The sequence below is a fragment of the Camelus ferus genome, chromosome 34, assembly GCF_009834535.1.
Source record: "Camelus ferus isolate YT-003-E chromosome 34, BCGSAC_Cfer_1.0, whole genome shotgun sequence".
Classification (NCBI taxonomy): Eukaryota; Metazoa; Chordata; class Mammalia; order Artiodactyla; family Camelidae; genus Camelus; species Camelus ferus.
This window is the reverse complement of record NC_045729.1, coordinates 19,138,307-19,166,148: the sequence shown is the minus strand read 5'-3', so window position 1 is coordinate 19,166,148 and position 27,842 is coordinate 19,138,307. Positions and strand designations below refer to the sequence as shown.

Sequence of the window (27,842 nt, the reverse complement as noted above, 5' to 3'; positions counted from 1 at the left end):
TGACTCCATAATGAGGAAACAGTCAGTCAGCTCCAGGTCGTGGGACAGTGGACAAGCCAACTAAAGACAAACACGGGGGGTGGCCTGTTTCTGGGGAAAGGAGGATGCAGCAGATGATCTCTGCTTGGCTCTGAGATGGGGAAAAACAGCAAGGAAGGAAATTTTGAGGATATTTGGGGAAATATGACCCTAAGCTGTTATGATAATGATAGTACTGTTGTATCAATATTAATTAATATTAAGGTCCTTGCAGTATAATAATGTTATTGGAATGTCCTTTTGTTAAGGGGGTGCGTGCTGGAATACTTAAAGTGTCATTATAAAGTCTGGACTTACTTTGAAATGATTCAGGTGTGTGTGTGTGGAAAGAGAGACAGAGAGAGAGAATGAGTGAAATATTTATGCAAAATATTTTAGCAAATCGATGCACGTAGGTTGAAGAATAATGGCTGCTCATTGTACTATTCTTTCAGCTTTCCTACATGTAATTTTTGAAAAATAAAAAATTGGGAGAGAAATTAAGATCCAACAGTCAGAAGACACCATTAGGTGAGTAAAAATGGCAAAGTAGAGAGCAAAAGAAGATACATGTCACCCGTAAAATCCACAAAGGATTCATGTCCAAAATACATACCAGTTTCCTAAAAAAAAAAAAAAAAAATAGAAAAATGGGTTAAAAAAAAAAAAGAAGACACTAATGAACTTACCTACAAAACAGAAGCAGACTCACAGACAGTAAACAAACTCATGGTAACCAAGGGGAAATGGGATGAGAAGGGATAAATTGGGAGTTTGAGATTTGCAGATACTAGCTACTGTGTATAAAATAGGTAAAAAACAAATTTCTTCTGTACAGCACTGAAAACTATATTCAATATCTTGTAGAACCTATAATGAAAAGGAATATATTATGTATATGAATGACTGAAACATTATGCCGTACATCAGAAATTGTCACCTTGTAACTGACTATGCTTCAATTAAAAAAAAAAAATGGGTAAGAGACTTAGGAGGAATTTATAGAAGAGGATATCCAAATGGTTCATAAACACACTAAGACATCTGTCTCAGCCTCACTAGAAAGCTGGGAAGTTGAAATTAAAACCACAAAAATATGTCACTACACACCCACCAGAATGGCTTAAATTTAAGAGGTTTACAATAACAAGTGTGGCAAGGATGTGGAACAATGGGAATTTTCATATACTACTAATGGGTGTGTAAAATAATATAGGCCACTTTGGAAAATAATTTGCTAAAATAATTTTGGTACTAAGAGTTGAAGATACACATGATCTGTGACCCCTTTCTAAGTACACACCTAGCAGAAATGCATGCTTGCTGACAGCAACAGACATGTATTTGACTGTTCATAATAGCCCCAAACTGGAAATGACTCAAATGTCCAATATCATCATAATGGATAGGTAAACTGTGATACAGTTTTATAATAATCACATGATGGAATACTATATAGCAACGAAGATGAACAAACTACAATCTCTCGCAGCAATATGCATAAATGTAACAAATATAAAATGAATACCAGACACATAATAACACTTCATTATTGCATATATAAAGAGTTCAAAAATAGGCAAACAAATGACCATGTTTAGGGATGCAAACTAAGATAGTAAAACTTTAGGCAAGGAAGTGATTTTTATAAAAGATTAATGGTTATCTTGGGAGGCTGTGATGACTAGGAACGATCACAATAGGGAGTGTTTGGGTGCTGGTGATAGTTTTTTTTTTTTAAGCCTGGACAGTGATGACACAGATAATTTACTTTGTGGTAAATCACTGAGGTCTATATACTTGTACTTTTCGTGTATTTACTTAACAATAACAACAAAAAAGTTTTTTTAAGTTAAAGGAAAAATAGAAAATATAAGACAAAATACAAGATTTTATATTAAAAAACAAGTAGCTATATTTTTAAAAGATAGATACAGAAAAGAAAAACATAAAAATTGAATTAAATAACAGGTAGAAAAGTTTCATAGCAGACTAGACACAGCTGAACAGAGAATGAGTGATCTGGAAGAGTAGTAAAAGTGATGCACAATATAGTACAGATGTATACAGAGATGAAGAAAATAAAGATGACATTTACATAAATTGCAGCAATATTCTGGACCTGTCTCCTAAAGCAAAGAAAATAAAAGTAAAAATAAACAAATAGGATCTAGTTAAACTTAAAAGCTTTTGCACAGCAAGGGAAACCATCAACAAAATGAAAAGACAACCTACTGAATGGGAGAAAGTACTTGCAAATGATATCACCAATAAGGAGTTAATATCCAACATATATAAGCAGCTCATACAACTCAACATCAAACAACCCAATCAAAAAATAGGCAGAAGAACTGAATAGACATTTTTCCAAAGAGGAAATGCAGGTGGCCAACAGGCACATGAAAAGGGGCTCAGCATTGCTAACCAGCAGGGAAATGCAAATCAGAACCACGGGATATCACCTCACACCTGTCAGAATGGCTGTCATCGAAAAGAACACAAATAACAAACGTTGGCAAGGACATGGAGCAAAGGGAACCCTGGTGCACTGCTGCTGGGAATGTGAATTGGTGCAGCCACTGTGGACAATAGAGGAGATTTTTCAAAAAACTAAAAATAGAACTACCATATGTTCTAGCAATTCCACTCGAGTATATATCTGAAAAAAATAAAAACACTAATTCAAAAAGATACATGTTTCTAGCAGCATTATTTACAATTGATCAGATATGGAAACAATCTAAGTGTCCATCAACAGATGAATGGGGATTTGGGGTATAGTTCAGTGTGGGTGGGGGTATAGCTCAGTGGTAGAGCACGTGCTTAGCATGTAAGAGGTCCTGGGTTCAGTCCCCAGGACTTGCAGTAACTAAACAAACAAACAAACAAACAAAACAAAACATTCACGACAACAGTGAAAGTTGAAAAAAAAAAAAAACTAATGGATGACTGGATAAAGATGTGAGATAGGTAGATAGACAGACTATGGAATACTACTCAACTATGAAAAAGAATGAAATTTGCCATTTGCAGTAACACGGATGGACTTGGAGGGCATTATGCTAAGTGAAATAAGTCAGACAGAGAAAGACAAATACTGTATATCACTTATATGTGGAATCTAAAAATACAACAAACTAGAGAATATTACAAAAAAGAAGCAGAGTCACACACATAGAGAACAAACTAGTGGTTACTAGTGGGGAGAGGGAAGGACGGAGGAGTAATAAAGGGGTAGGGGAGCGAGAGATACAAACTATGCATAAAATAAGCTATGAGGATACATTGTACAACACGGGTAATATAGCCAATATTTTATAATAACTATAAATGGAGTATAATCTTTTTTTAAAAAGAGGGGGGAAAAAAGAAGTTTAAGTTTAGAGAAATGGAGAATAGCTTAATGGGAATTCCAAAAGAAGAGAGTGAATGGGAGAGAGGTAACGGCTGAAGTGATAATGGCTGAGAGTCTGTCAGAATTTAAAAAAAGGTATGAGTCATCAGATTGGAAAAGCACACCAAGTCTTTCACAGGATAAATAAAAATAAATCCATATCTAGATACACTGGAATAAAGTAATCCAGGAAAGTGAGAGAATCCTAACTTTCAGAGAAAAATGATTAACTGCAAAGGAAAACACCACCAGACCAGCAGCAGACTATGTCGTTCAAGAGCAAGAGCAAAATGAAGACATTTTGGATATATTAAGAAACGTATTATTCACAAGCCGTCACTGAAAGAAATACTAATATACTTCCTTCCTTCAGCAAGGAATAAAATAAACCTGGAAAGGAGAAGTCGGATGCAAGAAACTCAGGAACTCTGTACCAAGGGTTAATAAAATACTTAGTATCCTGAATACCTTCTGTTGGCCATCCAGACCTTTCCTGCGCCCTTCTCCACTCTGCCAAGTGCCTTGGGAGGCTGGCCAGCGTGGACCACATTAAATAGGCTCCCTTGTTCTCTGACTGGTTGGGTTTTGCCAACGGGGAGACCTAAGAGGGCACTGCAGAAAGGGAGGGTGGTCGGGTCGGAGTATATATTCTTCTGGTTCCTCCCAGCAGGGTGACCCTTGGCTGGGTGTACCCTCCGAGACCACTGCTTCTCTCAGGCTAGCTCCATCTACAGTTCTCCTTTCAGGTCCCCATAACTTTCCCTCCCCAAGTCCCTTCAGGTCCAGGGGAGACGAAACTCTGGTTGTTATTAGCCCAGGGTATTCCACTGTCTCTTGCGGTGTCAGTCACCTCTACCCACACCTACCCATCAGAACGAGTCACTTTATTTATTCATTAAACTCTCCTTGAATTGTTCTGTATTCCAGTTGGAGCATGCGGTTTGTTTTCTGTTGCGTGCCTGACCGACAAGCTGGTAAGTCTAAGTATCAAACACAAACAACAATAATCGCCACTAATTTGAAGGAGTTAAAAACATGATGGAACTAAAATTAGCCAACACAACACAAAAGATGAGAAGAGAGACGCTGTGGGGCCATCGAAGGGGGTTAAGACCCTCATTCTGCTCAGGAGGGATATGGAAAACCAGCGAACTTTAAACTGCATTAGAAAAATAGAGCTCAGAATGAATGTCTAAAATTTCTACAGTAACAAAATCTGTATCTCCAGGTCTTGTGCGAGTTGCAAGCCCTCATTTCTAACTCTTAGACGTCTTCGTTGCTTGTAGGACTCCAACTCACTGCATCCCGCGTGGAACGTGTTTTCTCTCCATCCCCGCTGAGTCCCCACCTCCAGGCAGTGCGACTCTGACCTCTCCCTCCAGCACCACCCACTGCCCTCCCAGGAGAGAGGATTCTCCTGATGAAATGTACGTCACGTCCACCCCTTTCCTCGCGGCCCACGGCCACTGTCTTCGTTCATTCCTCGTGTTCACACTCACTTTCTCTCCAGGCCCAACCCTGTGCCTATCCCTGTTTCTGTCCTTCTCACCCACACCAGATGGGCAACAGCGCTACAAGGAGAAGCTCAGATGACACAGAGGAATGTCTCTTGGGAATCCTGCCCAATTGTTGAGAAACAAGCACATCTAAGCAACCCAGCCTGGAATGCTTGACCCAGAACCAGCCCACCAGCTCCTGTTCTAAAGAACCCAAGATGGAATGGAGCCCCTCCAGGCCCCCCCCCCCCAAGTTATGACTCCTGGAGAGAAATGGCTACCAACTTCCTCAAAATACATACCTTGGGAGAAAGTAACGAGAACACCAACACTGACAAAGTGTGCTGAAGACAAGAATCCAGAGGAGGAGATGAAGGGAGGAGCAGTGCACTACAGAGACCACACAGTGGTTACCAGCTTGCTCTGTGGAGTCAGTTCATCTTTGAACAGGATGCCAGTCGCCTTATCTGTAAAATGGGAATTAAAATAATGTCCACTCAAACTAGGAATAGGAAACTACTTCCTTACTATGATGAAGAGCATCTGTGAAACCCTATGGATAACAGGACACTAATGGTGGAAGACTGAATGCTTTCCCCCTAAGACTGGGAGCCAGACAGGACGTCCATCTCACCGCTCCTAGTCAACAAGGCACTGGAGGTTCTGGCCACGGTCATCAAGCAACAAATACATAAAAGGCATCCAGCCCTAAAAAGAAGAGGTAAAACCGTCTTATCCACAGACAGCATGACCTGATGTATAGAAAATCCTAAAGAAGCCACTAAAAAACAACTAGAATAAACAAGTTCCCCAAATCAACACACAAAAATCAACTGCACAAAGACTTGTGTATAAATGTTCACAGGTGCTCCATCCACAAGAGCCAACAGGCGGGAAGTCAGAGGCATGCTGACTGATGGATGACTAGTCGAAGTGTGGTCCAGTGGGGTACTTACTATTCAGCAATGAAAAGGAAGCCGACACAAGCTACAACGTCAATGACCCTCAGAGACATCATGCTCCGTGAAGGGAGCCAGACCCCAGAGACACATGTTCATGATTCCAGTTCCATGAAAATGTCCGGAACAGGCAAATAGAGAGAGAGACAGAAAGTATATCAGTGGTTGCCTAGGGCCGGGCGTGACAATGGGGAGTGACTCTAATGGGGTAATTGACTAGAGTTTTGGGGGTGGTGGAAGTGTTCTAAAATTAGACTTAGTGATGGCTGTTCAACTCTAAAAATCATTAAATTGTACACTTAAAGTGGGTGAATTTTATGGTAGGTATAGTATACCTCAACAAAGCTGTTTATTTTTTTAAGTTTTAAAATGATATCTACCTCTAGCACCCAGATTTTGGTCTCCAAATGCCATTTTCCACTTAAAAAAAAAAAAAAAAAAGACTCCTTAGAGAAATTGTTGGTTCCAGGTCTAGGGCCAGAAATATATAACATGAGCCTGGAATATACTGCCACTATGACAGCAGAGAATCTAATCAAAGATTATTCATCTTTTGATGATCTGAGCGCTCAATTTCCAACGCGGAGAGGGGGTTTCACCCCCCACAACTCCAAGCACTTCTGGAACACCAGTTGGGTGTCCTAAATTTAGCTCAATGCTGACATTACCCACCTGGAGACAGCATTGGATTCCACAGGTTAAGGGATCAGTCTTACAAGGCTGTCCCTGCCCACCCCCTTCAGATGCCAGTCACAAGGCCAGGTTGTTACCTGGACTCTGACCAACTGGCTATAAATCAGAGGTTCCCTGCTCAGGTTTGATTCATTTGCTAGAGCAGCTCACGGAATTCAGGAAAACATCTGACCTGCTGTGTCACCAGTTTGTTGTAAAAGGATGTAGCTCAGGAACAGCCGGATGAAGAGCTGCACAGGGTAGGAGTGTGGGAAGGGCTGCGGGGCTTCTGCGCCCTCAGGGATGAGCACTCTCCCAGCTGCTCCACGTGCTCACCAGCCAGAAGCTCTCTGAACCCTGTTCTTTGGGGTTTTAAGGAGGCTTCATTAACTAGGCATGATTGACTAAATCATTGACCATTGATGAGCAATTCAAATTCCAGCCCCTCTCACCAATTTGGAGGTCTGGTGGTGGGACTGAGAATCCTGACGGTCCAATCACATGGGTGGGTTCACTGGCCACCAGCCTGAGCTCATCCCAAAGTGCCTTCTAAAAGTCACCTCATTAACATAAACCCTGTTGTGGTGGAAAGGGTCTTGTTATGAGTAACAAGACACCCATTTCACCTTTATGACTTTGAAGTGATTCAGGAACTGAGGACAACATATTAAGGGAAGTGACACTCTCACTGCTCTATTGCTCAAGGAATTCCAAGGGTTTTGGGTGCTGTGAGCCAAGAACTGCAGACAAAGTCCTAAAATATATGTATGAGATGACCAAATATATATTTCTCATAAATCACAACATCACAATTAGGCTGGTGCCAACAAGTCGCAGGAGCCGATCTGAAAGGGCTCCTTCTGTCTAAAGGTGGGGCATTTTGTACATTAATAAAGGTAATAATTGCAATGGATTGAAAAACACCAATTACATTTAAGTCTCTGCATTCAAGATTCTTAAAAAAAACAAGTGATCGTCATTGAAGGATATGAAACAATCTGTTATTTTGAAAAATGCTCAATAAAAGAACAAATCAAGCAATTATCCAACCTTTTCGATATAAGTTGTACCACTGGCTAGCAAAATAGTTTGTAAGAGGCAGAATCTCTCTATAGAAGTATGCCAGCTAGTAAATGAAGAAGGAATGATATAGTAATATTTTTCAATCTATAATTAATTAACAGCCACTAACATCACACACACAAAGACAACCTCCCTCATCTAACCTGAAGTTAATCAAGACTTCAGATCAAGCCACTAATTTACAGTAAATTCAGAGAACAGAGGAACAGGAGGTATGTGTGAAACTTCAGGAGAACATAAGTAGCAAAACCCAAACTATGGAGAAACGACCTGGTTTCTTCAATAAATAAATTGCAAGGGAGGAAAAAAGGGATGAAAGGAGAAATCTGTGGATCAAAAACCGGTAAGAGACACACATGTGGACCCTGGCACTGCACGTCCACGTTCGGTGCCCAGCTGCTCCCGTGCGGACGAGCAGGCTCCCTGCACCCGGAACGGGCATCAGCTTTTGGACTGCCGGCTTCTGTGCACGGCCTCAGCCTTCTCAGCTCGCACAGACCAGGCCTGAGCCAGCTCGGAGAACGCTGCCTGCCATGGCACAGAGCAGGGCTGCGCAGCCTCCTCCACAGAGAGGGAGCGCCTCAGGCCCAGCGAGCCCCCACTCTTCGCCGCAAGCTCGCAGCTGGATAAAGCGGGCACCCCCCCGGACGGACAGCGAGGCGCCGGCTGCGTTCTCACCGCACAGGCCGTGGCCTGTGGCCACAGGTCCCCAGCGGCTGGCCCGGAGCTTGTGGCCTCTCCCCAGGGCCCAGGTGGCCAATCCAGACACAGAACCAGCCCAGCTCCTTCCAGAAACCCAAGCATCCTCTGTGTAAGGCTAGCACGTGTCCTCCAGAAGTGCAGCCCTCCAGGCCTGAGGGGCCAGCCGCCACCTGAGGCCCGGTGGGCCTACTGGCTGCTGGCCCTGTGACAGGCCAGCCCATCAGGCCCCGCAGCGGCTCTCCACACTCCCCACCCTCCAGGCCCCGTGCTTCCCACACCCTTAACCTCTGCTCTGTATCCTCTCCCGACAGAGATGCTCACCCTGCAGTCAGCTCGTGTGTCCGTGTCTCCTCTCCTGAGCTTGTCCCTGGTCCCCCAACACTATTACGTTCCCCCGTTCTCCCTTCATCACAGCACTGACCACTGTCTGAAAGCACCTAGTTCACTGTATGTCTTCCCCACTGACAAGCGTGTTCCGTGAGCTCAGGAAGCTTGCGGGTCTGGGTACCACTGTTCCTGGCCTGGAGCGCCTGCTCAGTGCACAACCCTTAAACAAAGGGATGAATGAGGGAGTTTCCTCCCTGCTCTGCGTCCCTGCCCTAGACCACCCCTCCGCCTAGACCCCTCTCAAACCCTCTGCAAGGCCTTTGGAAAAGCCTCCCCACTACGCCCACTTCCCTCTGTCCTCAACCTCTCCTCGCAGGCCCTTTCGTCTTCTTTCTTGGTGGAAACCTGGGGACGCGGCTTCTCCCGTGTGCTCTCCAGCGGAGGCTGCTTGTTCTCTCCGGTCCGGCACCCCTCAGGCTCAGGCGCTGCACCCAGCACTTCTGGTCCTGCTGAACCACCTTCTCCCCAGCCCCCGCCAGGTGCTACCTACGCCCTCGCCAGGCAGACCCCCACCCACCCACCTGGGCCTAGATCAGACCCCGACTCCTTCGTACTCTAGCCTAGGTTATGTGCCCCTCTGGGGATGTTCTCATGGTACCCTGGCCTTCACTTACGAGAGCATTTTTTCATACCGAATTCAACTATTAGTTTACTTCTCTGTCTCCTCCTCCAACCCCGTCCCCCTGCACCAGACCTAAGCCCTATGGGGAAGGGGATTTATCACTGTGCCTGCCCATAACAAGCTGTCAATACGTATGTATTAAATGAGAGAATTCATAAGCTACTGCAACAGGGAGAGAGACTGAACACTGTGAGACCCAAGAAGCTGCTGTCATGGAACCAGTGGGGCATACAGTGGGGATGACCGGGGAAGCTGGACGTGGTGCCTCTTGTCTGTCCCGGGCTCAGCTCTCTCCTCCCCTGTCTGTTCTCCATCTCACCATGTGCCACCAGCACTGAGAGAGACCTCCACCCTCGTCCCACCCCATCTAATCAGAGACCACAACCTGTCATATCAACTTCATGTCCAGCCTCTCCTTCCCATCCCCCTGCCACCACCATAGTTCACACCACCATCATCTCTCAAGCTACCTGTTTCAAGCACACCTTAACTGGCCCTCAGCCCCTGTACATCCCTCCTCTACACCGCTGGAAGAGCGGACTTTTTTTAAAAGTGCGAATCTGATTGCATTGTTCAAATTCAATCGCTGTGATGGCTGCCCGTGTCCTCCACGGTTCTGGTCCAGGCTTTTCTCTGCGCAGGAGCCAAGGACAGCCCTCCAGGGACCAGCTCCCGAGTCCTCCTGCCTCTCCCCAGCACCTTTGCTCAAGCTTGAGCTCGCAGTGGAGAGGCAAGCTCACCCTGGTCCCCCTGCTGGGATGCCCTTCCTGGCCGTATACACTGCAGGAAAAACCGATTCTCTTTCAAGACTCCGTTCAAGCATCTCCAGCAGAAAAGGAGGCTTCCCCACCACAGCCAGTGCCCCATTTCTCCCCACCCCTCCTTGGGAGTCCACAGTGCCCTGAAGAGCCTTCTGCCTTGGTGCCTCACCCCACTGTTTGGCATTTTCTGTTTCTGTGGCTGACTCACTTTTAGATCATCAGCCCCTCCAGAGTGGGGACCCGTATCTTAGCTTTGCACCCCAGCGCCCAGCGCAGAGCCTGCCCCTAGTGGGCACTCAGTGACCTTTGAAAAAGGGGCGGAATCCTAGGTAGCGCTGAGGGTGCGCCTGCGTGATGGGGAAGAGGCTGCTGCCCTCTCCTGGCAGGGAGAGGAATTGTCCGACCCTCAGACAACCTTCCCTTCCCCACCTTTGCCCAAAAAAGGGAGGGGGGGACAGGAAGGAAGGGGAGGCAGAAAAAGGAGATGATGGAGAGTGGGGGGACCACTGAGCTGTCTGGAAATTGGTCTGAGGCATTGGTGGCACATCTCTGGGGTCTCCCACTGTCCCCATGTCTGTGCAAACCAGGGTGCAGAACCGGGCAGTGCTTCAAAAGGAGGCCATACCCTCAGGTTGGGCTGCCTTCCTCCACTAAACTGTAAACTCTTTGGAGTAGATTTTACTGGCTTCTTGGTCATGTCACTTTCATGTATTTTAGTTGGTGACCACTAATTGTCTTCCTCCATTGTTATAAAACATGTGTTTGGTTCTTGGGTATAAAAACACTGAATTTGACCACTAGCCTCTTCTGATTTTAATTTAGCTTCCTGCGGATAGGAAGTCGTCTGGGTTCTGGGTTTCTCTGCTCTGTCCCTTAGTCCAAATGCCAGCTCGGACCCCCTGCCCCCACCCCCTCCACGGTTTCAGCAAGTCCTGTGACATGGTGCGCCACCCCCCACCCTCACCCCCCAATCCCAGGGAGAAGCATGTCCTCAGCCCCCTGTGTAGCCACGGGGCTTACTGTGCGAACTCTATTTTCTGCTCAGTTCTGTTGTGAACCTGAAACTGCTCTAAAAGAATAAAGTCTACTAAAATTTTTTTAAAAACCATAAATAAATAAGTAAACCTAATTATCACCATTCCCCCCCCCAAAAGAAATAGACAAATAGGTCAATGGAACAGAAAAGAGAAGCCAGAAATACACCCACATAAAAATAGTCAACTGATTTTTGGCAAAGACAATGCAGGAGAGCTAAGATAGTCATTTCAACAGATGGCGCTGGAACAACTGGGCATCCACGTGCAAAAAATGAATCTAGACACAGACTTTACACCCTTCACAAAAATGAACTTAAAATGGATCCCATGCCTAAGTGTAAAAAGCAAAACTATAAAACTCTTAGCAGATAACATAGGAGAAAACCTAGGTGATCTTTGGTTTGGCCATGACTTTTAGATGCAACACCAAAGGCATGATCTGTGAAAGAAAGAATTGGTAAGCTAGACATTAAAATTTAAAATGTCTGCTCTGCAAAAGACACTGTCAAGAGAATGGGAAGACAAACCACAGACTGCAAGAAAATATCTGCAAAAGACATACCTGATAAAGGGCTGTTATCAAAAATATACAAAGAATGCATGAGACTCAACAGAAAAAAAATCTGATTAAAAAATAGGACAAAGGCCTTGATACCGCACCAAAGATTTACAGACAACAAATAAGCATATGAAAAGATGTTCCACATCATATGTCATCAGGGAGAAACAAATGAAAACAATGAGACACCACTACACAACTATTAGAATAGCCAACATCCAGAACACTAACAGCAAATGCTGATGAAGATATGGAGCCACAGGAGAGAGATTTCCTATTTGTTGCTGGTGGGGATGCAAAACAACCACTTTGCATGACAGTTTGGCAGTTTCTTTCAAAACTAAACATATGCTTATCTTACAATCCAGCAATCAAGCTCCTTAATACTTACCCAAAGGAGCTGACAACTATGTCCACACAAAATCCTGCACATAAACAAGCTTTATTCATAACTACCAAACATGGAAGCAACCAAGATGTCCTTCAGTAGATGAATGTATACACTGTGGTCCATCCAGACAATGGAATATTACTCAGCACTAAAAAAAAGACCTATCAAGCCATGAAAAGACATGGAGGAAACTTGAATGCATATTATTCAGTGAAAGAAGCCAGTCTGAAAAGGCTACATACTATGTGATTCCAACTATACAACAACTGGAAAAGACAAAACTGTAGAGACAAAAACTGGAAATAACCCCAACATCACCAACAATAGAATGGATAAGCAAGCTGTGGTACAATCACACAGTGGAAAAGTACACAACAAGGAAAGGAATTGAACTACTCCTGCGTGCAAGAAAACGGATGGATTTCACAGACATCATGTGGAATGAAAGTAGCCCGGCAAAAAAGTGTATACTGTATGATTCTTTTTGAATGCTGTTCAAAAGCAGACAAAAACTAATGGATTGCCAGAGGTCAGAACAGTGGTTACCCTTGGGGGTGGTAAGGTCTGGGAGGGGATATGCGGGAGCGTGTTGGGGTGCAGCCGTGTTCTGTATCTTGGTCTGGTAGTTAGAAGGTACACACAAACCTACAACTTGATCGAACTATACATCTATTTCTGTCTTTTAAAAAAGTGAACAGATACTATATTATTATCCATTTTCAAGATCTTTCTCAGCTCTGGGTCTCTGTGAGGCCTTCCTGGAACACTTTCCCCTCCACACACCCTTCCCTCCTGCACCTTGAAGCCGCACCACGCGGGTCAGCCTTACGTTTGCTCTAACTTCTCTGTATAAGCACCAGAAGGATCTGCGACAGAATCACAGATGACGTGCACCCCACAGTCCCTTGTGCCGACCCAGGAACCTAGTAGGTGCTCAACAAATATCTCTTTTTTTAGTTAAAAATGAACTCGGTATGTTTAATAAAGCTTGGTCTTACCGAAATCGCCGTAAAAAAAAAATTGCGTTCCCGCCCACACGACCGAATTCCAGGGGACAGAGGAGGCGAGGAATGTAAAGACCAAGAACAGTCCGTATAAAAGCTTCAGAAGAGCCGCCCGGTGATGTTACCACAATGACGCAGTTACCAACAGAAACCAAACTACAAAGACCTGGGCTGCCAAGCAGGCCCTGCAGCCGAGCACCGGGCGTGCGCCTGGCTCCGCGCCCCCCGCCCGGCCGGCGCTCGCGCTCGCTGGGGACGGACCCGGAAGGGGCTTTGCGCTTGGGGCGAGGAACCTGGTGTCCGGAGTCCTCCGGCGGCCCAGGCGGAGGGGGCCTGGGGCGGGCCGCTGTCCTTCAGGAGTTCCTCCTCTTCCCGAGTCAGTGTAGCCCCTGTCACGTGCCAGCCAGCGGCTCTGGGTCCCCAGAGCCCACCAGCGGGCACGGAGGCCGGGGCGCGCTCTAGGCCCCCGGAGAACCAGCCCTGAGCCCCCAAAGAAGCCCCAGGCGCAGGCTCTGCCCCAGCTGGTGAGACCGAGCTCCGTCCCTCGGTCCCTCGGTCCCTCGGTGCAGGGCCGAGAGCCACGCCTGCGGCTGCGTCCCTCGCGGCAGGAAGTCCCGGCAGCCGCGCCCACCGACCGGGCCTGAGCCGGGGGCTCCCGTCAGCGCGCAGTCGGACTTGCCACCCGCCTCAGCACCTGTCCTTGGAACAAATCGGCAGCCACCGGCAGGGCTGTCACCAAGGGAAAGTGCAATACTGCCCCACAGCCCTTACTTCATCGCCCAGTGCAGGTGCGCTCCAGATGCTGCTTACCAGCGCTCTGCCCAAGGACCCCAAGGACGGAGGGCCGCCAGCAGCCAGGGCACGGCGGCCCATCCCTAAGTCCCTCAGGGGCGGCCGCCAACTCCGAGGCTCAAGACCTCCGGACCCACTTACTAAATTTATCTTTGCACCAAATGGCCGTTTGTAGGAAGGAACAGCGGCACACATCAGTGGGCGCAAGTCTTGAGGACAGGGGTGTTCTCCACGGTAAAGAAAGAGGATGATTGTGATGTCAAGTAATGGAAGCCCCTGGAAAACCCAGAGCCCCTTAAGAAAAAAAAGGAAAAAAACAAAAAGACACCTTTTCATCCTCCCTAAAGGTATATGAGGCTCTCTTTGGCCTACCCAGGAATCCCGGCGAGGATTCCCACCCCATCTAGGGCTCCCAGGAGCCCAGCAGGAAATGAAAGCTCAGGCAGTCAGCCCGAGGAAACGCCAGAGCAGCTCCCTGGGGGGCCCTGCTTGTGAAGGGAAGGGCTGCTTAACACTCCACCTGCAGGGCCCACGGGAAGGGGTGAACTCAGAGATGCTCGGAAGACACATTTCGGTTAAATGCTGAAAGGATAACTATTAAAGTCAGTATTTGACTAAAGCTGACTATTTCTAACACAGAATGAACTTCTGAGATACAAGGAATCTGAACTTTCACATGCAGGTTTTACAGTTATTACAACTTAAACGTTTTATAATATTAGCAGACCACTTACAGAAGTGTGACGTTACACCAAAGGAACGGTCATTTCTTCATTTCACAATGAGGGCGGCTGAGTCGGCCCCAGGGTCACTGCCGAGCACATTTATGACATTAAATACACATTTACTCTCCCCTGAGGACGATGGAGGGCAAGATTTTATTTGTCCCAAAAGGCAATCCTCGCTCTAGTTATGCTAATAAGATATGAGGAGAGCCTAGACAAACATGTGATCTTTGACCACACAGGGGTTTGGGGAGGCTGGAAATTACACTGAAATAGTCATCTGGCCACTGGACCCTCTGATGAACGAGGCCAAAGCCTAATTTCAGTGCATCCAGAAATACAGAAGGATGAAAATTGGCTAGTTTTGATCATTCCTAGGAACAAAATAAAAAATACATACATCTGAAGCAGGAAACCCGATTTTATTTTTAAAAAGAAGGAAAAAAACTCCTTTCTTTCATCAGGAAAGCCACCAAATATCCCATCTTCCTACCCACAAGGAGATGAGATAATGGTGGAGACCAAGACCAAGTCTTCACTTTCACGGGGCTCCCAGTCTTGTTGGGATGACAAAATGACAAAGCCACTACATCAGATTGTCAGGGTAACTAAGTGTTAAAGAGCAAAAAGCACAGATGTGATGTCACACCAGGAAGAAGCATCCACTGGAAATGATGGAGCAAAGCCTTGTCTGGACCAGTCAGTGCTCTCAACCTGAGGGCTGGAGACTCGGGCGTCCTCCAGGCCTCCTACTCCTCATCACAGCAATCAACAGGCTGAATAAATAAAACATGGCACAATATAAAAAGAGAAAATAAAACAAGCAGAAAAATGGCACACATAAAGCTTACCGCTCATCTACTTGCTACATGCCATGCACTGCCGTAAGTACTTCACACGTAATAATTATCATTTAATCCTGGAAGAAAACCCCGGCGAGAGGAATTATCAGAGGTGAAGAAAACTTGCCCAGCGACCCATGGCGTGTTCAGTGATGAAGCTGCAGGTCTCCATTACATGTAGACACCACACAGAGGCCCAGTCTTTCACACGTATGGAAATGGGCCTGTAATCTCTCAAAGAAATAAGTAAGTGTTTTATGAAATGTGTAGCAGCTGTTTTGGTCAATAGTACAGCTTATATTTTCTCAGTCAACAGACACCGAAAGTAGCAAGAAATTATGTAAGTGTCCTTCACATTTTGGGTATTAGATTTCTGACACTCATCATGTTGGTGATGTTCTAATTCTCAGGTTGGGTGGTATGTTCTCAAGGTTAATTATGTTGGTATGTCATATAACATATGCACGCATGTATACACACACACACACCACCACACTCATCGCACATTTCCTTGAACGATTCAACTATTACTTTTTTTTTTTTTTTAACATTTAAGAGCATTGGCAGTCTGAGAAGGTCAAAACAGCACTTTAAAAACAAGGGATTTTCAAACAAGGGGTCTTTGGTTGGGGAGGGTAAAAGCTCAGTGGTAGAGCGCATATTTAGCATGCAGGAGGTCCTGGGTTCAATCCCCAGTCCCTCCACTGAAAAAAACCAAAAACACACGGGGTCTTTGTGCCTGAGGGATGGGCCTGGCATTAGTGAGATGTACCAGGTGAGTTCCCAAAGGCTCATTCTGGCAATAACAAAACTTCTAATCACACCAGGAGTTACCTACAGAGTAAGGTGGATGATGGGGGAGGGGCTCTCTTCCTCTAGCCAAAGGAGAAAATTTCAAAAGGATTTTGAACGACTGAATGATATCACTGAAAAAAATTATGTTGTTACACATCTTTAACGGGAATATTAATTTCACCGAGCTGGGACAGGGATGTGGCAGAGGAGGGAAAGAACAAAACATCTGTGCACTTTCTGCACTATATGTGCAAGTTTCACAATCCGAAAAATATAATGTAAATAACCAGAAAAAACTCTAGAAATAAGGTCCTCCCCTGGAATCCAAGAACCCAATGCCTACTGCCCCCTCCCCTCTCCAAGCCCCTCAACCACCCATTGACTGAATGGGCCCAGAACCTTCCTCCCACAACCTTTCCCTCTGGCTCCTCCCCTTTCCATCCCACAGTATCCTCTCCTCGCTTACAGAGCTCTGTGTTTTTAGCACTTTGTCCACATCTCACCTCACCGTCATCACACTAGAATAATGACTGTTATTTATCAACCACCCGTTGAAGGTGGGCGCTGGGCCAGACACCTGACATACACTCCCTCTTTTTAGCCATTACAGCCACACTTATTGACAGCTGTTACGATCCCCATAACCTGCCCCAAATCAGTCAGTGCGAGGGCGACCTGACTCTTTGCTTCCTCCGAAGCAGAGGCTCCAGCTACTGTCATCATGTGTTTAAGCAACAGCAGGCACACCCTCACTGCTCCGCTGACGTGTGCGACAGAGACAAAAATTAAAAGGATGCAGGAAAGCGTTACACTAAAGGTAGACTTTCCTTTTCTCTCCCAACTTGCTCTGCCGGATAATACCCAATGGCCCTAGCCTCAAAAGAAACCAGCACACTCTTGAGAATGAACAGGTGCATAAGCTAGCAGCAAGATAACTGCGACCCCACAGGCCAGCACCTTAGCCAACACTCGTCTTGGGAAGTTTAGGAGGGCTTTGGCACTGTTACTTCTCACCCTGCTGAGGACAGTGTAGAAGAGACATAGTTTTAACCCCTAGTGAATCAACCCCCGCCCCCCCCCACGCCCCGCCAGTCCTCTGAGGGTACGCCCAGTCATCCAATGAGAAGTGTCTTAGTCATGGCTAAAAGCGTTCGCAGTAAATTGCTGGAGGAAACGGTTCTATTTCTTCAGCATCTTCTTCCAGTCGAGTTCAGACAGAAAGGAAGGACTGCCGTCAACTACCTAGCTATGGTATGGTATTGAAAGTTCATCTGTAACAGCCCTTTTAATTACCTACCTAAATGGGACACTTTGCGTGGCACAGCATAGTGCTAAGCAAACAGCGAAGGCTCCAAAATTTTTTCTTTTGTGATATTACTGGAATACAAATTCATAGAACTATTTGATACTACGCACCAAGCACTATGCTAAACTGAGGTTAAGTACTAAGAAAAAACAAACAAAAAACAAAGACCCTCCATACCAGAATCTTGTCAAAAGGTTATTGTTTGGATAACCGGGCGCTGCGGTGCATCGACCTACCGCGCAGATGCTATGCACGCCACAGAAGTCCGTAATATTTAGGAACCCAGTATTAAGAAAGTATTGCTTTCTATGGACTTTCAGTAAAATGTCATGACTTTTCTTGAGTTGAAACCCTTAAGTATTAACTGAAACGGCAGTTTTATTATTGTCGGGGAAGGTCCCTTTAATACGCGCCCCATTTGAGTCCTTACAGCTCAGCGAGTCATTTCTTGCAAACGGGCTGCTGGGCTCGCAGCATTTTGCAAGGCCGAAGGCGGCCCGCCTCCCCCGCCCTGGGGAAACCCCGCTGACTCCCCGGCTCTGCGCACTGGGGCAACGCTCTCCACCCGCTCTGCGTTACGGACGCGCGCCCAGCGAGGCGGGGAGGCCGGCCGCCCGCATCTCGGGCCGGGGAGACGCACGCGCGGCGCCCACGTCCGGCTGCGCGGCGTCGGATGCTGCGGAGGATCGAGAAAGATCTGGAAGAATCCGGTTAGACCGGGAACGGGGTGGGGGGAGGAGGCCGGGAGAGCGCGCAGCAGGGGCGGGGGGTGTCTGCGGAGTCCAAGGGTCCCAGGACAGGGGCGGGGCCAGGCGGCCGGCGGGAGGAACAAACCAGAAACCACCTTTCGCAGGAGCGCCCTGAGCGCCTGAACCCGAACCGGCTCGGCCGCCGCCGTCTCTAGAAAGTTCTCCCCCCACGTCCCTCGCGGCCGCCCGGCTCCTCCCAGCCCCTCCCTCCGCGGCGGTGGGACCAATCGCTCCCCTGGCCGCCCACGACCCACCTCCTCTGCCCGCGCGCGCCGGAGCAGAGGTGCGCGAGCCCCGGCCGGCCGCCCGCACAGCCGCGCATATCCCCGCGCCCGCTGCCCGAGAAACGGCGCGATGACCGCCGAAGAGACGAAGGCGGCCGAGAGCGGCGCGCAGTCGGCGCCGCTCCCCCTCGAGGGGGTGGACATCAGCCCCAAGCAGGATGAAGGCGTGCTTAAGGTAAGGGGCGAGGGGCGCCCTGGGGGTGCTGGGGGCGCCGGAGAGCCGGTCGCCGCCGCTTCTCAGCCTCCGGCCGGGGCTCGGGATGCGGACGGCCGCCTCTGCAGCTTCCCGGCCGGCCGTTGAGTGGGTCGTGCAACCGCGGCCGGGCGCATCGCCTTCTTGGCTGGGCCGCTCGTTCCGAGCGGGAGGGCGGCCACACGTGCGGAAAGGAGAGGTCTGGGCTGTGGCCACCCAGTTCCTCTGTCCCCCAGCCCCCCAGGCCCGGGAAAGGCCCGGGAGCGCAGCGCCCGCTTCGGCTGCGGCGTGCGCGGGGAGGGGCGCGGCGGGAGGGCGGGCGCGCGAGCTGCAGGGAGCCCGGCGGCGTGCACCGCCCTCTCTGCGACCCTGCGACCAGCTCCTTCCCTGCCGGCCGCAGCCGGGGAGCCCCCGGGCCGCCTGCTTCTCGGTGGTGCGGAGCTCGCCGACCCCGGCAGTTAAACATTAGCCGGGAGTTGAAGCGGGTCCCAGGAGTTATTTCTTGGCCCGCGGGCCTTTGTGCGACTTGGTGCGCGGGCCTGGCGCCCTCCGCCCTCTCGTCACCCCTTTCCTAAAGGCTGGGACCCGGCTAGGTCACCCGCTCGGCCATGCCGTCCCCCTCCCCCCGCCCCGGTGCATGCCGGGACCTGTAGTCTCTTCACCACCCCTCACCCCACCCTCGGCCTTCCTGAGCTCGGGGTGCGGGGCTGGGAGGAGATGCTTTTGCTTGAGAGCCGGCTACCACGTTACCGCCCGAAGAGCCAGGGGGAGGGGTCTGGGACCCAGTCAGTGGGGCATCTTGACCCAGGTCAGGATAACCGGCTATGCTTCAGAGCCAGGGCTTCTGCGCTGTCCAGGATGGCGAAATCCTAGCCCGGATTCGTGCCCTGTCCTCACCCAGTGTTTCTTTTCCTCCTAGCTTCCCACCGCCAAGCCCCACAAGTGTGTGTGTCTTGGGCAAGTTGGGGACCTCGGGGACCTCCTGGCTGGTCCAGAAACGCACCTGGCTACTCTCCCAGTGTGCACGTGGCTCCCAGGGAGACTCATTTCCCTTCTTTCCTCCACTCCTTCCTCTTTACTTTTCTATTTCTGCTTGAGTTCATTGTCCATTCCATTGTGGAAGCTTGCTCTTAGAGGGTAACCAACCACACACCTGCCAGGTAGCCCACAGAGGCACCTACTAGAAATGCTAAAGAAGAAAAGTAGAGTCTTACAAGTTTCTGGGAAATACTCTAGCTTAAACCGAGGACCTAAATAGCCCACTAGTCAGGAATGCTCAAGTCCCAAGTCAGAGTTGAGGGCCTGGCAGAGAGCCCCGTGCTCATCACAACCTGGTATTTACCTCTTTTGGACTGCTCCTGTTCCCTTCATTACTCGCGTTTCTCTTCTCTGTCTAGACCAGACCCTGATCTGATGACCGGCGTTTAAGACAGATGAGGAGAGGTAGCACAAGTGCTTTTCCTTTTGCTGCTGCTGATGTTTTACTCAGCCTTTAACCAATTAAACCCGGTAACAGCTCTGACGGAGACGAGCGTCACTACTTTACCAGAAAGGTCTGGAGAGTTAAAGTGACTTGATAAGAACATTCAACAAAAACTTGAACTCAGGTGTTTTGTCTCCAGTTTTTCAGACTAAGTCATGTCACAGTTCAAGACAGGGAGGTCAGTTTCTAGCCAAGCTCCATATCAGAGTCATTTGATGACTGGTCAGTTGAGTTACTTACAAGGAGGCAGAAGAGTCTGTGGGTGCTCCCAGTGGAGACATGCAGGCAGTCTTGGGGCCTCTCTGCTTCCTTCCTCAGGTGCTCACCACCTCCCTTTCTTCCTCCCAGGCCATCAAGCGAGAGGGCACAGGCACGGAGATGCCCATGATCGGGGACCGTGTCTTTGTCCACTACACAGGATGGCTGCTGGATGGCACCAAGTTCGACTCCAGCCTGGACCGCAAGGACAAATTCTCTTTCGACCTGGGGAAAGGTAGGCATGGTTAATAGGCCTGGTAGGATAGGGGTGTGTAAGCTGTTGCAAGCTGAAACCACATTCTCAAGCTTTAAAAGGAGTAGTTTATTACAGTCTGTTAATTTTTTTCCTGTTAATTGCTTTTTCTTCCACTGTCTCGAAACTATATTGATTTTTATCTCATTCCTCTGAACACCTTACTTCCTCTTTGGGATTGGACTGCCTTATTTCTTGAACCCCTTTGTTCTAGAGTTGCGTGGTTGGTTGGTTTGTTTTGAAAGAGGTATGAGACCTGACAGCATTTATCGCAAGCAAGTTTTCCACCTTCCCGGTCCCATTTCTAAAAGGTGTCCTGCTTCCCCTGGGGCATGGATGGCACAGTCAGTCTCTTGGGCCACTGTCTGAACCAAGAGTCAGATCCCAGTCAAGGAGAACATGTTTGTTTTCTGTACCGACAGGGGAGGTCATCAAGGCTTGGGACATTGCCGTGGCAACCATGAAAGTGGGGGAAGTGTGCCACATCACCTGCAAACCAGAATATGCCTATGGTACGGCAGGCAGCCCTCCGAAGATCCCTCCTAATGCCACGCTTGTGTTTGAGGTGAGTGTCTGGCCACAGAGAGCAAGGCAGAGAGCCAGCCTTATCTCCACCCAGCTTCTGGCTGCCCTCCAGCCCTTCCTGCGGCTTGGAGACAATGTAGCCGAGGCTGAGGGCCTGCCCTTAGGGGAGGGGGAGAGATGGAGAGGGCAGCTGGCACTGCTGTGCACATTGCCTGCTGCTGCCAGACCGTGGCGGATGATGGAGGTGTCAGGTGGGAAGAGGTAGCCACAAAGCCCTCTTCAGACTTGAAGCAGCAGAGTCAGGGGTTCAGGCATGTTTATCTCAAGAGTGGTGCACAGAGGAGGTGTGCTGTAACTGAAAGTAGTCAGGAGGTCATGATCTATGTGTGGTTGTGAGTGACAGCAGGGAGCACTGGTGCTCTAGAGATAAGGGGAGGGGGACGATGCCTCCCCCATGGGTCAAGTCGGGGAGGAAAGCCTTTGCCGAGGCAGTGGAATTTGACATGTTCAGTCTTGAAAAGGGTTGAGCCCTAATCAGTGGGTACTTGGAAAATGTTCAGAAGACTCCTGAGAGGTAGCGGTCATTTCTAATGCCTGTCGCATGGGGCTTCTCTGGTGGCTGAGTGAGGACCGTCTGGAACGTGTGCTTGTTCTGTGGAGCAGGTAACAGAGTGATCCCCTGCAGTTAAATTGAATCCGTGGGGCCTGCCCACCTCTACCGAAGCTGACACGAGGGCCGCTGCCAAGAGCTCAGCCGCTCTGTCCACGCCCAGTGTGGCTGCCCTTGTGATCAGACCGGGTCTGGCATTTACCAAGGACTCTTTTGAGTGAGAGAGGAGTTGTGTCATCCTACGGACGTCCTGTCCCACAGGTGGAGCTGTTTGAGTTCAAGGGGGAGGACCTGACAGAAGAAGAAGATGGGGGGATCATCAGGAGAATACGGATTCGGGGCGAAGGCTACGCCAAGCCCAACGACGGTGCCATGGTGGAGGGTGAGACAGTACAACCTGGGATTTCAATTCGGATCCCGACACTTGGGCCCTGGGTGGATTTGGGCGACCTCATGCCTTTCTCTGATCCTGTTTTCTTATCTGTAAAATGAGGGACTGGACCACGTCCTCTTAACACCCATTCATGTCTGAGAACGCAGCAAGGGCGTGTGGGGGCAGGAGGCGGTGAGGTGGCACCCTCCTCAGCCACCGGCCCACTCACGGCGCTGGTGCGCTGCCTCTCCCTCGCCAGTTGCACTGGAAGGGTACTACAAGGACCAGATGTTTGACCGGCGCGAGCTCTGCTTTGAGATTGGTGAGGGCGAGACTGTGGATCTGCCTTGTGGGCTGGAGAAAGCCATTCAGCGCATGGAAAAAGGAGAACATTCCATTGTGTACCTCAAGCCCAGGTGAGGAACACTTCGGCCCAGGTGTGGGCGCTTTGTAGAGCAGGTGGGCGAGCCGAGGTCCACCGGGAGTTGTGTAACTGGCCACTTGTGTCCCATCCCCTGCATGTACTCCCTGTGGCTCTGCCCACCCGCCCCCACAGTCATCAGCATGAGCTCTTCGTTGTCTTCAGGAGCATGGCCACAGTTATCCACGTCTCCTTGAATCCAGTCCCGGCTGCTTCAGATTCCCTTTTTTGGCAACATCAAGATTTTCATCTCCCATTAATTTATTCAGTCATTAATGATACTTACTGAAACACACCTACTGTGTGCCAGGCACAATGCTAAAAATTCCTTAGTATTCAAAGACATTATCTGTGCCTTCTAGTGACTCTTGTTTAGTGACTCCATTTAAATTAGTAAGCATTCCAGTACGTAGCATGAGTTATGAGGAGGGTGTGTGAGACACTAAGAGACCAACTAACTCTAAGAGGTCGGGGAGGATTTTGCCGAGCAGGAAACATTGCACCAAGACTCAAGGGATGGGGAGGAACTTTTCCAGGAAGGAAGAAGCCTTTCCAGTGGGGAGCGGGTTAAGTGCTGCTGAGGTGACCTAGTGTTTTCTTGTCCCCACAGCCATGCCTTTGGCAGTGTTGGGAAGGAAAAGTTCCAGATCCCACCAAATGCTGAGCTGAAATACGAAGTCCATCTGAAGAGTTTTGAGAAGGTGGGTTTGTTCATGGTCTTCCCTACCGTGAAGTCAGCTTCCCCCAAGAGGTGACTCTCTGGGGCAGCTGACAACTTGTTCACCCCTGGGTGTCTGGCAGGCCAAGGAGTCTTGGGAGATGAGTTCAGAGGAGAAGCTGGAGCAGAGCGCCATAGTGAAAGAGCGGGGCACCGTGCACTTCAAGGTGAGCCTACGGCTGTGGCCCCGTGGCCAGCCCGTGGGGGCGCCTCTGCATTCGCCTTCTCCCCACGACTGAGCGCACGTTCTGCTGTGGAGGGGGCAGGCTGGCACCTGCCACCTTCGCCGAGCATATGAGAGCCAGCTGGTTGAGCCTGGGGGTGTAGGGGAGGCAGGACTCGCGCAGGCCATGGGTCACTGGTGACTCCAGGGTGCGACGGCCTGGGGCTGCTGAGCCTGTGCTCTGTGCCTGAGCCTCCCTCCCATTCTAGGAAGGCAAGTACAAGCAAGCTTTACTGCAGTACAAGAAGATTGTGTCCTGGCTGGAATACGAGTCGAGTTTGTCTGATGAGGACGCGCAGAAGGCACAGGCCCTTCGGCTGGCCTCCCACCTCAACCTGGCCATGTGTCATCTGAAACTACACGCCTTCTCAGCTGCTGTTGAAAACTGTAACAAGGTGAGGGCGCGGAGGTAGCTTTCACAGGCAAGGTCAGGTGAGCTGCTGGAGTGTCTGAAACTTGCCTCAGTGACTAGGGTGGTGGGGGCAGGCGGAGCAGCAGAACTCTTGAGACCGAGGACCCAGGAGCCAACACCTTGGCCTTAGTGGTAGGAGGTGGCGGCAGAGGTAGAAGGAGACGTTGGATGGAAGAACGGCCCCCGCACTTCCTCCCCGGCTCGCCCTTCCCTGTGCCTGCCTCACCCTAAAGAGAATGGAAACGTCACAGGGTCTTCTCTTTCATCTAAAGACCTGGCTTCCCATTCTGCCTCTCGGACTAAGTGAAGTTCCCTGCTAGACCTTGTCCTTTCCATGGAATGCCCAAGACTGGTCCTTTCCGGGCTGGAGCCAATGCTGCCGTTCAGCCGCATCCCACTGAGGGCCACCTTTGGAGCCCAGTCTTGGACTGAGAAGCTGCAGGATCTGAGGTCTTGCTGTTGCTTCCTCCCTGTGTCTTAGGCCTTGGAACTGGACAGCAACAATGAGAAGGGCCTTTTCCGCCGGGGAGAGGCCCACCTGGCAGTGAATGACTTCGACTTGGCACGGGCTGACTTCCAGAAGGTCCTGCAGCTCTACCCCAGCAACAAAGCTGCCAGGGCCCAGCTGGCTATCTGCCAGCAGCGGATCCGCAAGCAGCTCGCTCGGGAGAAGAAGCTCTATGCCAACATGTTTGAGAGGCTGGCTGAGGAGGAGAGCAAGGTGAGCGAGGATGGGGACAGGGAGCAGTTCGGGTGGACAGAGAAGGGGGCGCTACCTTGTCCCCGTGCCCAGCCCAGCCAGCACGGGCTCTCTGTCCAGTCACGGAAGCCAGAAGCTGTCCTAGTCCCTGGAGCGGTAGCACACGTGTTCTCAGTAAAAGCCCTTCTGACGGCCGGCATTCTTGCAGGATCAGGCCCCAGGGTCAGGCTGGCTGCTCTGTGCTCACGTTCCTTGTGCCCATGTAAAACACAGGTTTCAGAAACGCAGGTATCTAGGGCGAGGGAATAGCTCAGTGGTAAAGAGCATGTGCTTAGCATGCACAGGGTCCTGGGTTCAGTCCCCAGTCCCTCCATTTAAAAAAAAAACATAAATAAAACCTAATTCCCCCCCCCCAAAAAAAAAAACTCAGGTTAGGTATCTAAAAATTGTAGCATGTAATCTTTAAAAATTGTACTTACGTATTTTTTTTTCAGGCTAAGTCTTCAAAATCCAATGTGTATTTTATATTTAAATCACTCTGAACCAGCCATATTTATTTTTTATTTTTTTATTATTGGGGGGGGTTAATTAGGTTTATTTGGTTTTTTAGAGGAGGTACCGGGGATTGAGCCCAGGACCTCATTTATGTATGCTAAGCACACGCTCTGCCACTCAGCTATACCCTCGCCTCTAAACCAGCATAGTTAAGTGTTCAGTATCCACACGTGGTAGTAGCTACCCTGGGTAAGTACCATCTTACACAGTAGTGCAGTAAATGATGATGTGAATTCATAATTTTGTACATGTGCAGCTCTATCTTTAGGACATCTAAAAAGGGAGTTGCTGTGTCCGTGTAATTCTGTCAGAAGTTAGCGTGTATTTTTTTTCACTTGGGGGAATCCGCAGTTTGGGCACAGACTGTACAGGCGTCACGTGCTAGGCAAATACAGGGGTGCCATCAGATCGCAGGTGGCAGAGGGACAGGGAGTAAGTGACTTTCCCATCAGAGGGACAGGGCCAGATGAGAACTAGGATTCATCCCTCCCTCTCCTTGTTGCAGGCCAAGGCAGCCACAGCTGCAGGCGGCCGTCAGGCCGACACAGAGATGAAGGATGAGCAGAAGGATGCGGCACCCGGGAGCCAGCCTCAGGTGGAGGCAGAAGCATAGCCCCTCCCCAGCCCTGCTCCCGCGGCTGCCTGCCTCCCCGCTCCCTCCCCTGCTCCACCCTGTTAGTTTTGTAAAAACTGAAGAATTCTGAGTGAATTAGACCTTTATTTTTCTATCTGGTTGGATGGTGGCTTTGGGGGAAGGGGGAAAGGACTGGGCTGGGGAATCGAGGTGGAGGGTCATTTTAGGTGGTGTCACCCCCCCTTCCCTCGCCCCTTCCCTCATCACATGGGAACGAATGTCTACCCACGTGCACACTCATCGGAACGTTAATTTATTTTGCTTCCTCTGTTCGCTGTGTCCATTTTCCAGATGGTAGAAGGGGCAAGTGGTAGGGATGTGAAGTCTGACGAGAAAGCAGGGTGGAGAGGGAGACTCCAGACAGCCCTTTCCTCCTCCCGGTCTATTTCCAAACACGTGGCCTCCATGTGGGTGCTAGGGGCACGGGAAAAACCACTGCTGTGCCCGTTTCCTCTCTGCTCCCTTCCTCGCCCCAGATGGTGTGGCTGATGGTGTCTTCTGGTGTCATGGTGACCACCCCCTGTACCCCTTCCAGTATTTCCCTTTCTCAGCCAGGCCGTGTCCCCACCCCCTCAGCCTCTTCTCTGCACGTTGCTGAAGGTCCAGGCTCGCCTCAAGTTCCGTGTTTGAGCAATAAAATGGAAACAATCAAACCTGGGTGTCAGGCAGCCCTTTCTCTTTGGCCTCAGGGATGGGTGAGGTGGGTGGCTACACCAAGGGGGCAAAATTAAAGGAGTCGCCCACCTTATCCCCACTCCTGCTTAAAACTCGGCAGCTAATACGGAACCCGCGGGCTGTAGCCGGGGCCTGTGCGAAGGCCGGCCTCGTGGTCCCCGTGCTCCCTCCCCCAGCAGCCTGGTGGGTTTCAGTAGCCGGTCTTCTTCCCTAACACTTAGGAAGAGGGAAACACAAACATCTAAATTGCAGGAACTGGGAGTTCGTCTTGAGGTTAGATTTATCTGCGTTCACCTCACTGATGCAGTAGGAAGTTCACGCTTTCCTGGTTACCTAACAAGGTGACACCAGTGTTGTCAGCAACACCTGTCAGTCTCCTTTCACGCAATTAAGGGGAGAGGGAGGGACAGTCAAGCCTGGGAGCTCTGGCAGCCCCTCCGGCCCACTCTCCAGCTTTCTTCTTGTCCTTACACTTGAACTGCTCTGACCCCTGACTCCCAGGGCACTAGGGGCACTGGGAGAGGCCAAGGGGCATGGCAGCCATGCTGAGCCTTGTCCGGAGAACTGCTTGCAGGCCAAGGCCTGTACTTGTGCCGCCTCCCTCGTGTGTGGGCTCCCAGGTCCTTTCTGCACAGTGATACGGGTAGTCCGCCCACCCGCAGGCTTGTACAGGTCCTTCCAGAAGAGACTCTCCGTGCTCCTGTGGAAGGTCAGTCTCTGTGAAAGTACCACCACGTTGCACAGCACAGCTGGTGCCAGAGCCGGTGCTGAACGTGGGTGTCCTCCCGAGGTCACACCGCAGTCCTGCGTCCCAGTCTTCTGTATTTCGGGATTAGACTTGCCCCTGCGGCCAGTGAGGACACCTAACTCTCAACAGGCACTTCCGGTGTAGACCTAGCACTAAACCAAGAGCCTCACAGATTGACTTTAGTCCTGGTATCTACCCTCCAAGGAAGGTACTGCCCCGTATTACAGATGAGGAAACCAAGGGTCAGAGTTTCCAAAGAAGGTCGGCCTGCAGTGTGAGAACAAATCCAGGCTCTGCCATGAGGCTTCATGTGGTCCTGGGCAAGCTGGGCCTCCTCCCTCATCTGCAAAAACGGAAAAAAGCACTCCTGGTCCCTCCCAGCTCAGTGTGCTGTAGGATGCCAGGAGTTTAAAACAACTTCCGTAGAACCCTGGAACTGGGCAAGCACTGGTTTATGTAACACTAAAACTGTCTTCTGAGGAT

General features: G+C 49.7%; 2 protein-coding genes across 6 annotated transcripts in view; one reads left to right on the top strand and one right to left on the bottom strand.

Annotated features, from left to right (window-relative positions):
- The window catches only part of LOC106728924 (maestro heat-like repeat-containing protein family member 1), a 63,729-nt gene extending 49,945 nt beyond the window's left edge, over positions 1 to 13,784 (bottom strand). The window contains exons 1-2 of one of the 5 annotated variants that reach the window (XM_014554389.2): positions 13,347 to 13,784; positions 5,211 to 5,375 (exon numbers count right to left, since the gene is read on the bottom strand). The gene's annotated coding sequence lies outside the window, so the exon portion shown is untranslated. The remainder of the gene's footprint in view (positions 1 to 5,210; positions 5,376 to 13,346) is intronic. The other 4 variants (XM_032473135.1, XM_032473136.1, XM_032473137.1 and 1 more) reach the window with 4 other exon arrangements.
- A 4,312-nt stretch (positions 13,785 to 18,096) lies between these two features.
- FKBP4 (FKBP prolyl isomerase 4) lies at positions 18,097 to 26,589 on the top strand. Its single transcript, XM_032473148.1, has 11 exons — positions 18,097 to 18,255; positions 18,399 to 18,753; positions 20,603 to 20,747; positions 21,188 to 21,330; positions 22,162 to 22,282; positions 22,533 to 22,689; positions 23,305 to 23,395; positions 23,496 to 23,579; positions 23,845 to 24,030; positions 24,529 to 24,768; positions 25,808 to 26,589. Exons 2-11 carry the CDS (start codon positions 18,649 to 18,651, stop codon positions 25,913 to 25,915), a joined length of 1,380 nt encoding a protein of 459 aa, XP_032329039.1. The 5' UTR covers positions 18,097 to 18,255; positions 18,399 to 18,648; the 3' UTR covers positions 25,916 to 26,589.
- Positions 26,590 to 27,842: the final 1,253 nt, after the last annotated feature.